Source organism: Kogia breviceps, chromosome 11, assembly GCF_026419965.1.
Source record: "Kogia breviceps isolate mKogBre1 chromosome 11, mKogBre1 haplotype 1, whole genome shotgun sequence".
Taxonomy (NCBI): domain Eukaryota; kingdom Metazoa; phylum Chordata; class Mammalia; order Artiodactyla; family Physeteridae; genus Kogia; species Kogia breviceps.
This window is the reverse complement of record NC_081320.1, coordinates 6826225-6841882: the sequence shown is the minus strand read 5'-3', so window position 1 is coordinate 6841882 and position 15658 is coordinate 6826225. Positions and strand designations below refer to the sequence as shown.

The 15658-nt window shown below is 48.3% G+C and overlaps 1 protein-coding gene and 1 long non-coding RNA gene across 8 annotated transcripts in view; one reads left to right on the top strand and one right to left on the bottom strand.

Moving 5' to 3' along the window:
* The window catches only part of AFF3 (ALF transcription elongation factor 3), a 565510-nt gene extending 559754 nt beyond the window's left edge, over positions 1–5756 (bottom strand). For all 7 annotated transcript variants that reach the window (XM_067007120.1, XM_067007122.1, XM_067007124.1 and 4 more), the window contains exon 1: positions 5653–5756. In XM_067007120.1, coding sequence (XP_066863221.1) covers positions 5653–5705 — 53 coding nt within the window. In that variant the 5' untranslated portion in view covers positions 5706–5756. The remainder of the gene's footprint in view (positions 1–5652) is intronic.
* A 5196-nt stretch (positions 5757–10952) lies between these two features.
* LOC136792120 (uncharacterized) lies at positions 10953–12098 on the top strand. Its single transcript, XR_010835353.1, has 2 exons — positions 10953–11171; positions 12008–12098. It is a non-coding gene; the product is annotated as an uncharacterized lncRNA (long non-coding RNA).
* Positions 12099–15658: the final 3560 nt, after the last annotated feature.

The following is a 15658-nucleotide window of genomic DNA, read 5'->3' as shown; positions in this document are numbered from 1 at the left end:
GACGGCCATCTGCCCCTTCACAGAGGCAGCCCTCCGGCCCTGGCCCTGGAAGCCACTCCGCTGGAAACATTCTCATATCTGCACCTGGGGAAGCCCTTTGCCACGCTGTGGGCGTGTTCTGGGGCTCTCGGCCAATGACGGCCACCGCAGCCAACCAGTCCACCACTTCGGGCCAATGAGAACGAGCGGGGCCAACGGGGCTAGACCTATGGGCTCCAGGAAGCCCGGCACTCAGGCCACGCCCAGCGAAGGTGATGGGTCCCAGGTGCGTCTCTCCTGCGCTCCGTGTTCTGGCAAACTGCTTTCACCCCTAGGGGCTGACGAAAGGGATAGGGGTAGGCCTTAAAATGTGTGCTTTGTTGGGGCTGGAGGGAAGGGCTAATAAGGGTCAAGATCAGGGATCCGGGTGGTTGTCTGACTCTACCCCGAGGAGCCTAAGGAGGCCTGGAAGAAGGCGATTGACTTGCAGAGAACCAAGTGGGTCAGCAGGCACTACTGGAGACGAAGTCATTAGCGCCTCCACCTGGCTCCCCTTCCCCCACAGGAGTGCAGTACATCTTCCCCTGAGTTAGTTAAGAACTTCATCTTCGCCCAACGAGCTCCACGCTTTATTTCCTCCTTATTTCTAGTCATGGCCTTCGCTCCACATGGACTTTCCTCCTTTATATTTTCTCTTTCTTAAAGTCCACTTCTCCAAGAGGCGTTTCACACGCCTCTTAGCCCTAAAGGTCCATACCCCTCCCAACAGGATGCGCCCTCCTCCCCCTAAATGGGCAGCGTCAGCTCTGTACAGCAGATATGGATGTGGATGGCCTATTCTCCTACAAGTTCCTCGCAAATGCTGTTTCCTATGCATCGCTACAGTAAGTTTCTTTTTTCCCCTAAACTACAGGTTTCAATCCACGGATGGGGAATTTTTTAAAAAACAGAATAGAAAATATCAAAGTACACCTCCCATAATACGGCTAAGTGTTACTTCATGACACTTGTTTCAGTTATGAGAATGTGTGCACACAAATGATGTGGTGGGTTGCACTGTTAAACATACTTGTCACTGTGAGTCATGGTATAAAACGTTTGAAAGCTACTGCTCTCTGGTACCTAACCTAGAGGGATGCCTAATGCTCTATGAATGCTTACTGAATTGAACAAATTGGTGAGTATGATACAATCCACTTATTACAACTTCAAAGGTTCCACTTTGAAAGAATATAAAGTATAATGCCTCCTGGAACAAAAGTAAGTGGATTCTGGGCTATGTGAAGCTATGGGGCGGGGGAGTAGTAGAGAGGGATCTGAATATTTACTATTTTATTTCAACAGACTTTCTCCCCAGTAACTAACATGTGTCTATATTTAAGGGAGATTAAATACAATTTTGACCAAGTTCACTGTGGAAAGCTTTTCTCATTCACTGAAACCACCTCATGATTACAAAGTTCTGCATCTTTAAAATATTTGGTATAGGTAATTCCACCATGATTCATAAAAGGATCTTTCAGAGACACCATGAAAGCCTTTGTTCCAGTTCTTTCTTTGCCCAAGATGCCACTATGTCCTCTCAATACCCCACCCCCACCGTCTGTAAAAATCCCATTCATCTTCCAAGGCTTAGTTCAAAGGCCACCTTTTCCACGGAAGCCTTTTTTTTTTTAAACTCGATTTTTCCTCTTTCCCTCCTCCACCACCCACCCCAGTCCCAAATATGGTCTTTTTCACTTCTGAATCACCAGTGCTGAAACGTTCTTATACTTGTGTATTTGTCTTATCCCCACTAGACAATAACACGCACAACCCATGGTTTACTCTTCTCTGTATCCGTGGTGGCAACCAGCATGAGGTCTTGTATTTAAGAGATGATCAATAAAATTTGTTAAGTGAATAAATGAAAGCAACTGTTACCCTGTTCAAAGGGATGGTCATTATTTTAAAGGCCCTGAGGAAGGGCGCACATGCCCAGCCGCTGATCAAAAGCTGGTGGAGAACAGGAAGAGCAGCCAAGGGGATAGAGGAGGAGTTTGAGAAGGGGTTCTGCTCCTCTGGTCACCCGCCCCTGTAAACTTACTGAATCCCCAGCTCTTCAGGGATTCGGCTCTACTGAATGAAGGAGGGAGGGAGCCGGGTATAGAATGAATGCCTCCACCTTGTTCCAAATTCTTCATTCGTACTTCAAACCAGAAATGGGAAGTGGAATTAGAGGTGGGAATTCTCAATTTTAAGGCGTGGCTGAAAAGAAAAGTTGAAACAGCCATCTGGATAATTCAGGCTCAAAATCTCCCCCTCCACCTTGAAAAATAAGTATGGGAGTTTCTGGAGGGCAAGGAAGGAGGGGTAAGGATGTGCAAGGAAGCAGAGGAGATTAAATTCAATAGTACTAAGCTTTTCTCTTCATATTGTCTATACAGTCATTTGGGGACACTTCCAGTGACCACTAGACTAAGCGAGCTCAGATTCAAAGCTACAGTCACAACTAACAAACTGCAATTTGTTTTTTTGGAAAACGATGCCCACCAATGAGAAAAAACTGTTTGTTAAAATACCATTTTCCTTTGCCATACATCTGTACCTTCCCCCTCCCACCAAAGAAAAGTGTTCTTCTAAAAGGGGTTAAAGAAAGAAGTTTTTAGTAGTCTCTATTTTACATTTATATACATTTTAGAAGTTAATTCAAGTAGGGCAGCAGATGTAATTTCCTAAATCATGGTATTATTTCCAAATCTTTAATTTTAAATTAATATAATTAAGGGCTCTGACCGTCCCTTTCTTTTATATTTTAGCAGAACCTTAATTTCCAGTCCATCAAGGTTTTGTTTTGCAATTAATTTCAGAGCTGCTCTCATAAACTGGGAATACATCTGCAATACTATAGAAAATACGCTGGATTTGAAGTCAGAAAACTGAGTTTTGAAATTAATGCTAGGTTCGAATATGGCTTCTCCACTTCTAGATGTGTGACCTTGGGCAGGTCACCTGATCTTCCCCACCCTCAATTTCCCAATCTGTAAAATGGGAATAACAATAGTTATTGCTTGTTTCCTAAGGTTGCTGTGAAGATTAAATGAACTAAGACATGTAATGTACTAGAACAGAGTTGAAACATTCTAAAGTACATGCATTGTACTTAGAACAGTGTCTGGCTAAGTATTTGGTAAATGTTAGTTTAAAAATTCCACTGTCATTTGTTTTGTGATCTCAGTAAAGTCATTTTACAGTTCAAAGCCTCCATTTCCTCGTCTGTAAAATGGGACTACTACCACTTACCACTTCTGGGATTTGTTATGAGATTCAAATAAGAAAACAATGGATATGAAAATGTTTGACCCACAGAAAGCACTCAAATGTTAGTTATTTGGGGTCAACTATAAGCTTAAAACCAAGCCATAATCTTAAAAACTTATAAAGTCAACCATAAAATTGAGTTAGAAAATACCATCCAAAAAATTCATCCATGACTGAGAAAATGCCCGGGTTAGAAATGCATACTCAAAAGAGTTTGGTTTATCTTTAACTGATGAGACATATATAAGCTCTTAGAAGATGTAAATTCTACATCTGCAAACTAGAAACGCTCCCTCAGTCAAGCCAAACTGTCCTACTATATTGTAAGCAAGAAATCCTGCACAGTTTCATAAGCCAAAGACAAATGGATGGATTGATTAAGATCTGACTGCATGTCAGTAGCTTTTTAAAAATGATTTTTAAAAAAAAATTTTTAAATAAAAGTACTGTAGCTAATATAAATTTCAAGTCAATTCAACAGGCATTTATTATGTAACTGTGCTCCAGGTAACTCAGCTGGGAACTAAAGATGCAGAGGGAAAGACAGCTCAGGCTTGTGCTGGAAAAGCCATAGATTACGGCCGATAATTTCAAAATACCACTCGTAAAAGTCATGAGGGCTTCGGTTTTGAGTCAGCAAGCAAACAAGCAGCCTAAAAACCTGCTGAAACAAAAAGTTCTTCCTTTTGACTGAAAATGTGACTTTTAAAAGCAAAAGTCAATTTTAAAGCACAGTTTCTACCTGCAAACCTACTGAATTTGTGCCAGAAACCAACATTTCTAAGTGTAAATCTGTAAAGTAATAGGTATCTGTAAATGAAACGCTGAAATAACCCCAGCAGCAACAACACTGTAATTAGCGATTTTTATAGAGTAATAACGTGTTGCATATTCTTTCTACACTGGCTCTTTGAAGTTTCCAGTGTAATATATAAAAGTTTTATTCCATTAGGGCCCATCCTTGTGTATTTTATAGGCACCAGCATTACGCAGAGCAAGCTGTACTTACTCATCCTGGGATCTTTTATAAGAAACTGCTCGATAATACACTAGCTTTGTGTCCACTTTAGTTAGTTACACCTGGCTTTAGACAATCAGTCACTGGAAGCCTGCAGCATGGAAAATATACACATTTCCACAAATTATATACGATCTGTAAATCAAAAGGCAGTTTAGCTTTAAAACTGCACACTGCATATTCATGTGCACACCACTTGCAGTTTTAGACACATGTGAACTCTTGACTGAAAGAAAAAGGGAGGGGGGAAAAAACCAAACCTCAGCTCTACAATAAGCGATTACCAGGGGCAGAACAGAATGCAGTTAATATGCTTGTTCCACAGATGTTCATTCCCGTAAATATTAAACATAACACAAGTTCCTCCAGGAATATGCAGGCGGTAATTTTACCACCTGAGTAGGGCTGGTTGGAAACATTTAGAAGATTAGGGCGGGGGGGGGGTGGATAAGAGGGATGTGGAAACAGCCAATGGGATTTTTAACACACCAGCAACTAGAATTAAACTGCTTCCAGCGGCGCTTTACCTACAGTAGCTCCTCAATATGAGAACCCCGAGCCACAGAACCCCGAGGGTTCTTCCACAGCCTCCCGCTCCCCAGGCTGCGAGCTTTGAGCGCGGAATAAAGGGATACACGGGGCGCCGGTGGGCCGGAGCCAGGGACAGGAGGAGTGTAGCTGTGGCCAGGCGGGGTGTGAAGAAAGGGCCCAAAGGGATTGCGAACCTCGAGGAAATGAGTCTCCCAGGGCCAGGGCCTCAGAATTCCCGCACGGAGAAGCACTCGCCCCCCGCCCTCGGGTTCACTTTCCATCTCGGGTGGAAGAGACAGAAAGGATGCGGCCGCCAAGACCCGGCGCAGACAGGCAGGAGGCTGGAGCATCCGCTAAGGGCACTTCGCAGCGGCCACAACTCCAGAGGGTCGCTGGTGTGAACCGGGGGCCCTCGGAAAAGAGGGGGGGCGCGAATGGAGGGAAGGGAGGTGAGAGGGGCCGGGGGGCCGGGGGGCCGAGGGGTGGATCCCCCGGCACTAGTGACACGTTCTAGAAATCGGTTCCTTTTCTCTTCACGGCTGCGCTCTGCCCCCGGCTCCCCAGATCACCGGCCCCCGGGCTGGGCGGGCAGCACCGGGGGGAGGGGACGGGAAAGGGGGACGAGAAGACGGGCGGGCGGCCGGGCCACCCCCCGGGGGAGGCGGGAAGGAGCCGGCGCGGCGGTCGCCCCCGACCCACCCCGCCCCCACGGCGGCCGGTCGCCCGAGCCCCCCGCCCAGGTGAGGGCGCGCGGGCCGCCGCGGTGTCCCCCGCCGCTCGCTCGCTCGCTGGCTCGCGCCCGCCCGGCCGGCACAGGGACTCACCACAGCGACTCGAGGTCCCATTCCTGGAGCAGGGCTAAGTCGAAGCTGTCCATGGTGGGAGGTGTCAGCGCCGCCGCCGCCGCCGCCGTCGCCGCCGCCGCCGCCGCCGCCGAGGCTCGGGCCGCCCGCGCGCTGCAACGAAAGGCGCCGCTCAAGGTGCATCCCGGCCGCTGCGGAGCGGCCGCCGCCCGCCCGCCCGCTGCCCGCTCCCGGCTCGGGGCTCCCGGCGCCCCCCTCCCCGCCTCTGGGCCGGCCGGGCTGCTGGCGGCGGCCGGCGCACTCACCCGCTCGCCGGCTCGCGCAGGCACACTCAGCAGAGAGCGGCGAGATCGCCGCCGCCGCCGCCGCCGCCGCCTCGCCCCCCCCACCCCCCGCGCCCGCCCCTCCTCCCGCCCTCGCGGCGGGCCGGCCCGCTGCAGCCGCCGCCGCCGCCGCCGCCGCGCCGCTCCGCGCCCGCCCGCCTTTCTCCTCGGGGAGGCGCGTGTGCGCGGGCGAGGCCGAGACGCGCGCGCGCCGTGAGCCCCGCGCCGCGCCCGCCCCGCGCGCCCCTGCGCTCCCCGCGCTCCCCGCGCCGCTCCCCGGGTCCCGGCCGCTCGCAGGCCTCGCCGACCCGCCCGCCGCGACCCCCGCGTTCCCCCGTCGCCGACCCTGGCCTCCCGGGGGCGCCCAGCGCGGTCCGGCGAGCGGGGGCGAGGGTCGGGCGGCGGCGCAGAGGGCCGGGATGCGGAGCCCGCCCGGCCTGCCGCATCTTCTGCCCCGGCCCCGCCCGGCCTCTCCCGGGTGCACGCACTTCTTGGGGGCCCCGGGCTTCTCCTGAGCGGCCGGGTGCCCCCGCGGGCCGGGCGGTGAGGTGGCTGCCGACTGGGTGGGTGCTGGGAGATGCCCCTGCCGCCCGCGGCGCGGAGAGAGTTGGCGGTGCAGCCTGCAGCAGCGCCGTAAACAAACCGTTTAAAATATCTGGAGCCAGTAAGTTAAGTGAAATCGAGGGGATCAGGGACGAAACCTCTTCTGATGGGACCTCCAGTTTGGCCTGCAGTGGGGGTCCCCTCCATCCCGTCCTCCAGCTAGCCGGACCCTGGAAACCCACCTTTCTGTTTCTTTCAGGGAAGGGTGACAGGCCTCTGGGAGTAGAATGCAAACTTCCAGCCCTATCTGGAAGTCTAGAGAGCGGCGTATTGTCTGCTAGAAGGATGAAAGAGTGTCACTGTGGCTCCTAAAAATTAAGTTCTTATTATGACTACTTCCTTGAGTTTAAAGATCATTTCCCCCTCCCTTGCTTGTGTAAGTGCTGAGCCAAAACCCAGAACCCCTCTTTCGTCCCCTGACTCTCTTGTCCTCTTGGCCACAGCTCTGGGAGTGTGGCTCAGGATACCAAGGACTTCCTGGAGAGAGCAGTACAGGGCAGTGTAATATCCCATCCCTTGCACCCAACCCCAAGTGCCTGCCGTAGGGAGGCCTTTCTGGTGCTCTCCCCTTTGTTCATTCTAGGCAGGAAGAACCACTGCCTGCGGCTGCCAGAAATCTAGACCCTTGGGTAGAAGTCACAGGATCCCGCCATCTGGGGCAAGCCTACGAGTTACACTCCTCACCTCCCTGACCTCTGAATGAGGATTAACAAACTAAGTCTGGAGCACATGTAGGAGAAGAAAAGACCAACAAGAATTCTTTCCTATTTGGGGTTGGATTACGAAACACTCAGGCCCCCCTCCTCCCCCCCCCCCAGCTCTGAAGCAGTCCTTCCTTTATTAGCATCCATAACTAATGTGCAAAAGATAAAACAGTAAATGAAGGCAGAGTTTGACGGAAGTTGTTATTTTACAAGCTGGCAACTCCCAGCCCCTAAAAACTTCCCTCATTGGTTGAAGGTAGTAACAAGGCTACAGAAGAACAAAGGGAATGTTGATACAGGAGAAAGCACAGGTGTGAAGGACTGTCTTCTCAAATCCCAGTCTATGGTGTATTTGGAGAGACTGGGGGGTGGGGAGGAAATCTGTCTTCTTAACGTCTCCTTGGCATAAGCCTTGTTGCAAATGTTTGCTCCGGCAAAAGTGAGACGGCTGAGGCATCCAGACAGTGTTCCCAGGAGCAAAGGATGGGGGGCGGAGGGTGAAGGAGAGCTAGAGGAACAGCCCCTCTCTGGAAGAACTGCAAGTTCCACTCCCCCAATAAGACATGCGTCCTGTCCCTGTGCTCAGGGCTGCTGGCCGGGAAGCCTCTCCAGAAAGGAGACCTCCCACCCCTCACAGAGATCTGGCTTTCCTTCCCTTTCCACCACATCTGTTTATACAACGCAGGAAGGCTTAAGAACAAACAGAACCATGTTTACTGGGACTCCCATCCTGGGCCGAAACTCAGGATACAGATTTGCCCTCACGGTGGAGGCTGAGGATAAATAGATCATCCTGGAAAAGGAAAGGGAGAAAGCCCTGGGGCTACAGAGCTGGCAGAGTGGTTGACTCATAAGAGGCCTCACCCCCAAAGCGACGAAGGAATGGGTAGATTTCTATTTGAATGTAAACACGGTGCCTCTGGCTAATGCATGAGTATACTCGAGCCTAAAGCAATTTCACTGTGGGTAATAAACATTTTTTTCTTCAGGAATAGCTCATATTTTCAGTTTGGGGCCTCTAACGTAGGGGAAGTTACATGAATACTTTTATTTTCAGTTTTTGTGTATGGTCTCCAGTTGGAGAATAAGGCCTTTTGAAGAAATCCAAATAATATTGTAGATACCATTTTTGCTAAGTTGTCATGGGAAGAAACTTAATACCATTTACAGGTAAAATGTAGAACAATTAATGAGAGTTTTTATAAGGTGACCTTTTTATTATTATTATTTATCTGGTTTATTAAGATGTTCCCATTATCCTCCAGCCCCTACACATACCAAAACAAGCAGTTAATCTAGATGTCAGAATTTTAAATACTTAATAAAAAGCACCACCAAAAAAAAAAAAAAAAAAAAAGGCTTGGACTTCCTGGAATTCAAAGGCCAGAACTAAAAGGGAGGATTTTTTTTTTTTTTTTTTTTTTTTTGCTAAAGGAGTAAGAGACAACCTGAGTTAAAAATAAAAATAAAAACTGGTGTTTCCTGTGAAGCTGATGTAGCTTCTGTGCATAGTAAAGGCCTTCAGGCTGGAGGGACTTCTCTCCCTCCAGGGATAAATGAGGCAATACTACAGAAAGCTAAACAAAGTGCCCAGCTCTGGAGAGCCTCTGGGGGAGTCAGCTAAACCAGAGGGGCTGCTGGGCTTCCTAGGTCAGGTTTGTTTGTTTAGGCTACATCTATGAAGGAAAGGGACTAAGAAATGAATCCTACTCCGTCTGAGGCAGATATACAAGTGCACTTAGCTAGGGCCCCGCTCACATTCTGCCAGCCTGGAATTGGAAACCTCCTAAATAGACCCAGAAGCAAATCTGTGGCATCCAGCTAAGATCTCCCTGTGGATACGAATTGAGAGAAGAGAGACCTTACATGGCTTTATTAATTCAGGCCTTATTCTGAAGACCTGGCTGCAACTCAGAGGTCTTTTGTGACCAAGTGGGAATTTTCCTTTTACAATCCCACCATGCCCCTGGAAGGATTGCCTGGCCAAAAGACAGCTGTGCAGGTGGTCCTGCTGGAAGGTGATGGGAGCCCTACTCCACCTCCGCCAGCACTGTTTGTCACCACACCCTGCCTCCTGTTCCAGCTAGACTGCGGGCAGCATGCAGTCTGCTTCTCCTTCCTGAGGCTTCTTGGGTGTTCATAATTGTATCTAGGGATTGCAGGATCAGCCCTCTAGGCTTTCTGCTTGCAAATGACATGCTAATATGTGGAGCCCCAGGACAGCACGGGTTTTAATCCACCTAGGAGTTCAAGAGTCTTCAGCCCTTTCCTCTCCACTGCTCTCTTAGAGTGGTTCTAGCCCAGGATCTAAGGTGCCTTTCTTTTTCTATTTTTTTCATCATTCACCAGGTCCTGAGCAGATGGTGTGGCTGTGCTGGCTGTCATCACTCCTCCTATGTTTCCATGGAAACGTGGGGCATAGGGACCATCTCTGCCTTGGGCTCTCTGGCAGTATCCTCTGTCAGAGAACTTCAGCACTCTGGCCCCTCCCCCTTGCCTGCCCACATTCTGGAGAGTTTGAGAATGTTCCGCCAGGGTCATCTGTGAGATCATCCAAGGACATACTCCCCAAGCATGGTTGTGAACTGGCTTGAAAAGGGAGGGGAGGAGGGGTGCCAATACCCCAGTTGTCTGGCTGAGGCCAATTTGCAATGGTGGCGTATTTGGACTATCTGTCCCCTCAGCTGGATTCCATAATCACTGATTATTGCCCAGATGTCAAAAGAGATATTCCGAAGGTTGTATCTGCTCGTCAGGCAACAGATATTTAATGAGCATAACAATGTTACTGATGGTTTATGTTTTACTGACATTTTTTTTATTTTTTTTTTTACAAAACCGTGTTTTCCCTAAGGAATGTACCTTCCTCAAAGTTTCCAACATCCTCCTGCCTACATAATTCACTTATATAGCTACGAAGACATTAATTAGATTCAGAAGTCTGTAGAAGCAGCAGAGCTGGGCAGGTCAGAGGCCAGGCACAGCAGAGAAAAGAGTGGGGAAAATGACCCTTGGGAGAGGGTAAGGAAGCAGAGGGAAATTTTTCATGCCATTCAACTACCAAACAAGACAAAGATAATTTCAAAATGTGGTCAACTACCATAACATTGTTTAGAGAATTAAAGTATTGTCCAATTAAAGAGTCCTTTTAAAAAAAAAGTTGATTTGGTAGAGGAATTCTATGCATATATGTCTTTGATGTTAGTTGCTCCTTATACATCTGCTACAAAAGATTAGGGTGTGAAGCTCACCACATTTTTAAAAAGGAAAGAAACAAAGCACTTGTACCGAAAATGAAAAAGCAGGCAGAAAAGGCATAGGCGGTTCATAAAAGTGGATCAGAAAAGTGATTCCTATCACAGATCATGTATTTCGCGCCATGCTGACCTACTTGGAGGATAATCCCATTATTTGTGATATGAGAAGAGCCCTTGGTGCTAGTAACAAGAACCAACCATCCTGACTTAAAATTTAATATTCCCACTGGCTCTTTGCTGTGCTTCTTGAGATGTACACTGGCCATCATGCAAGACACAAGGACTAAACCTTTGAGAATAGGAGATAACTAATCATAATGATAGCCAACATTTCTACATTATGATGTACTGGGTACTGTTCTAACTACCAACTTTGTTTATTCCTCGTAAAACCACATGAGGTATGTTACCATTGTTTTTATTTTACAGATGAGTAAACTAAGGAACAGATACATGTCACAAACCAAAGAACGACAGATCAGAGATTGGATCTACCCACCAAGGCTGTGTTGGATATTTTTGTCTCTGTCAGTTTTGGTCTCTGGCAGTTCTAAAATGTTGGAGTTCAGTCTTCAGCTATTCTTTCCTGAGCACTGCCAGACAGGAATCTCTGGAGGACGTCAGGAGAGCCATAAATCTGTTCTTGTTTAAAGGTATGACCTCCTCCTTGGCTTAAACAAATCTCAAGGTGTTGGTCTGTTCCAAACAGGAGGGCTTGCTGTTTTGTTAGGTGTTTTTTTGTTTAACTTTTTATTTTATATAGGAGTATAGCTGATTAACAATGTTGTGATAGTTTCAGGTGTACAGCAAAGTGATTCAGTTAGGTCTTAACAGACAGCAAGACCAACGCGTCCAGCAGGAGGAGATGCAGCGTAGGTCTGAGGGGAAAAGAGGGAAGGAAGTCACGATGTGACTGGCATGTCAGACTTTTTTCTCTGTGGCATCAGAGAGATTTCACGCTTGGAGCTAATGATCCCCACAGAGCCCCTGCAGTACACTGAGGTTGCAAGTGGACCAGTTCTGGCTCACTTCCTGAAGACAGAGAAATTTACAAATTATATCCTGATGGTTAGACACTGATGGGCCAAGGACAGCAGTATAAGTTCCTCCCAAAGTCTATCAGGTAACAGCATCTCCAAACCTCAAAGTTCATGGTGGAGGTGCTCCCATCTAGAAATAGAAGACACAGAGAGAGCAGGGTACCTCATCGGGAGCTTGGGACAAACACGTTATGTCATTCATTGCTGGTTGCCTACCCAATATCTATCTGCCCTCTTCTCTACTAACAAAACCTACGTTTGGGGATGTGATGAGCCCAGCTGAAATAATTATATTTTCTAGTCTCTATTTCAGCAAGAACTGGGCATGGAACACAGCTCAGGCCAATGAGACATAAGCTTAAGTCAGCTGGAGTTTCTCGGAAAGTTTCACTTTCCTGAAATAGGCAACATTTTTTCCTCTAGGTTACTTCTTTCTTCTTTTTTTCCAGAATACAACTGAAGGCCTGAGGTGGAGCAGCCATCTTGGACCCTGAGGGCAAAACCCACATAATAAAATTGGCAGATGTGAAGTTAAAAGGAGGCTATGTCTTTGATGGTTTCTTCACACAATCGTACCATCTTTGAACCACCTACCTAGCTCAGGACTTTTGGGAGCAAAACAAGACCCTATTTGGCTGAGCCACTATAATCATGTTTTGATTATTACACCTAACTCATAATGAAGTCATGTTCCCTCCAGTGTGCCCTGCACATGGCCACATATGGTGAGGTCTACCAGATGTCCCAGACTATGTGCCCCCATAGGCAAAGCCTATGTTTTCTCTCTTAAATATAATCCTGCCTTCTGGGCTCACTCCAGTTGCAAGAAGAGCAATTAACAAGAAACCCATGCTCAATTGTCTGAAGGCTGGTTAATCCAGCTCCAGCATTTTTTTAATATTCCATATTAATAATTGTTTATTTTCATGTTATCTGGCTAAGTTACTGTTACATCCTCACAGGGATACTAGAAGATCTCATTTCTGGAAAATAGTGCAGGAAGAGTAAGAATCAGGCTTTCTTTTGTCCTTGTCACATATACAAAAAAATATGCATGTTTCAGGCTCTGCCATTGTTTCTACCAATAAGCTAATTACCACTGTATGAAGCTGATTCACTTCAGAAGGAGTTTTAAAAAAACAGCTAATTAAGAACAGTATTCTGAATTATAAACTGTATTACAAGGTTAGAACCCTATAATGAAATAGTAGAAGCTTGAAAGTCGGGAGAAACCATGGAGGCTCTCTCTTGCCAACCTCCTCCCCAGGCAGGAATTCCCTCTATATTAGCCCTGGTATGTTCAGCCCAGTCGTGAACACTTCTCATGATAGGTAGCGCACTCTCTCAAAAGGCTTCCTATTCCATTTTTAATGGAGCTTAGCTCTGCCTGGAACAACATCCTTCTTTATATTTATGAATCCCAAATTGATTTCCCTGTAACTTCCTAGCATATCACTAGCTTACAGTAAACACTCAATTACAGCTCAGTTCCCCTGAACTCCTCTTGGTCCTCAATACATTGAGACTTAATGAGCTCAGGTAATTTCCTTGGCACCATTGGCAGAGAGAATTCCTTGTTGGGTGGGGAATCCTTTACAGAGAAGGGGAGCCAGTCTCTTAAAAGGAGGGCGTGGATGTGGGTGAGAGAAACCCCATCTTCTTCCAACTGGTGGTTGGTTTCTTGGAAGCAGAGAGCTTCAAAAAGCAGGTGGAGCCACAAGAAGGAAAATGCCCAGCACAAGATACGGAGGCAGGAACCTCCTCAAAAGAAAGAGACCTCCCTGCTGGTTTTCCAGGAAGTCGGTGCACAATGAGAGGTGCAAAATGGGGCCCAAGATCATGGGAGAAGGGTGAGAATGAGGCCAGGAAGGAGGCCTGATGAAAGCACCAAGGCCTCAGGGCCAGGCTCACCCTGATGTCAAGACAGCAGCTCTTGCAAGAGCTAGTTCCCAGTGTTTTTCCAAAGTTCCAACTCTCCTGTGATGCTTATTATAATTCTATATACTTGGCACAGACGGTTACATTTTCATGAATTTAGCACTACTTTCTGTCACTCTCTAGACAACAGTATGAGGTTTATTACAACAGAAAGGGAGAGTCATCATCTTGGGCCTGAGTGAGTGGCAGCCCAGATCCCCACACCCTGTCATCCTCCCCTGAAGAACGCAACCTCAAGTCAAGGATGGGGTTACTTAACCAAGCCCAGGTCTTGGACTCAGGACCCAAGACAATGCTCTCAATGAGCACATATATCATTTCAGACTTTTTCTTTTAACTGAACAAACATTACTGAGCATCTAGTACATGCCAAGCATCAGGTTAAGAAATAAGGAGAGGGGCTTCCCTGGTGGCGCAGTGGTTGAGAATCCGCCTGCCGATGCAGGGGACACGGGTTCGTGCCCCGGTCCGGGAAGATCCCACATGCCGCAGAGCGGCTGGGCCTGTGAGCCATGGCCGCTGAGCCTGTGCATCCGGAGCCTGTGCTCCGCAACGGGAGAGGCCACAACAGTGAGAGGCCCGCGTACCACAAAAACCAAAAAAAAGAAATAAGGAGAGATTGTGTTATAATACGATTAGTGCTATGACTAGAGAAGAACAAGTACTCAGGGAGATCTTTCTAGAAAGAATGACTGACTTGTATTCTAAGTCAAGAACTGACTTGTCCAGAATAAGGTGGGTGGGAGAGGATGGAAGAGGTCTGTATGCCACGCCGTGTCACCTGCTATGACAGAGGGGTGTATTCAAAGCTACAGGAACAAGGGTGAGTGGATGATGACTTCTGGCTCAGGCTCTCTTAATGCAGAAGCTAACATTTGGGCTGGGCCTAAAGGAATGAAAGCCAAAGTGACTACAGGTGGCAGTGACGGAAAAGCATTCCAGGCAGAAGGAAAAGCACACGATGGGACACAAAGGCAAGAAGCACATCCTGTTGTGGTGACAGAGCAGGTTCTGTGTGGTCCAAGTGTTGCCTTGGGGAGGAGGGCTGAAGCAGTCAGTGAGTCATGTTCAGGGTGGGAGCAGAGGCGGGGGTGGGGGGTGAGAAAAAGGCACAAGGCCAGGGCAAGAGATTGGGGCCAGGTGGTGAAGAGCCCCGTTCGGCTGCTGTGAAAACATGGGAAGTGGGCAGGAAATGAACATAAGCGATTCAGTAAGGCAGCAAGTGTACACCCAGCTGCTAAACCCAGGGGGACAGCCGAGAGTCGAAAAGAGGAAATGGTTTCTGAGAAGCCAGAGAAAGTATTGCACAGAGCACTCAGCCCAGAGGTTTTTCTGGTTTTTTGTTTTTTGGGTTTTTTTTTTTTTTTTTGGCTGTAAAATTGAGCAAGCCCTTTCCTCAGCACAGGGCTGACCGCATTGTCTGCAGGCCCCAGAGCAAACTGAGAATGTGGAGCCCCTCGTTCACAAATGATTAAGAATTTCAAGACGATGATAGCAGAGCCTTAACCCAAGCACAGACCCTTCTCCATGTGGGGCCCTGTGCGACTGCCGGGGTCACAGCCCACGAAGCCGGGGCTGCTGAGCTATTGGTGCTATGGGATACATCTTCACTCACAGGGTGCGTGTCAGGCAGCCCGCATCGCAGGGGCTGCTTGAACAGCACATGGGGAGCACAGCCCTGCGTTCACACAGTCTGCGCCACTACTGAAAATACACACAGAGGAAGACAATCCAAGCCACGCACAGCAATATGCGATGGCGAAAGCCTTAAATTAAAAGTACCTTCAGGGCTTCCCTGGTGGCGCAGTGGTTGAGAGTCCGCCTGCCGATGCGGGGGACGCGGGTTCGTGCCCCGGTCCGGGAAGATCCCACGTGCCGCGGAGCAGCTAAGCCCGTGAGCCATGGCCGCTGAGCCTGCGCGTCCGGAGCCTGTGCTCCACAGCGGGAGAGGCCACAACGGTGAGAGGCCCGCGTACCGCAAAAAAAAAAAAAAAGTACCTTCAATTTCTAAGAGCGAGTCCTCACAAAGGCCTTTGCTTGCTAGGCAAGGTGATGATAGAGATGTAGGTTAGGGAAACTGAGGGAAGGGAGAAATTGTTCTCCAAAATAAAATAATAATAATAACAGGAGTACAGGAAGGCATAAAGAGTATGGCTAGAGGG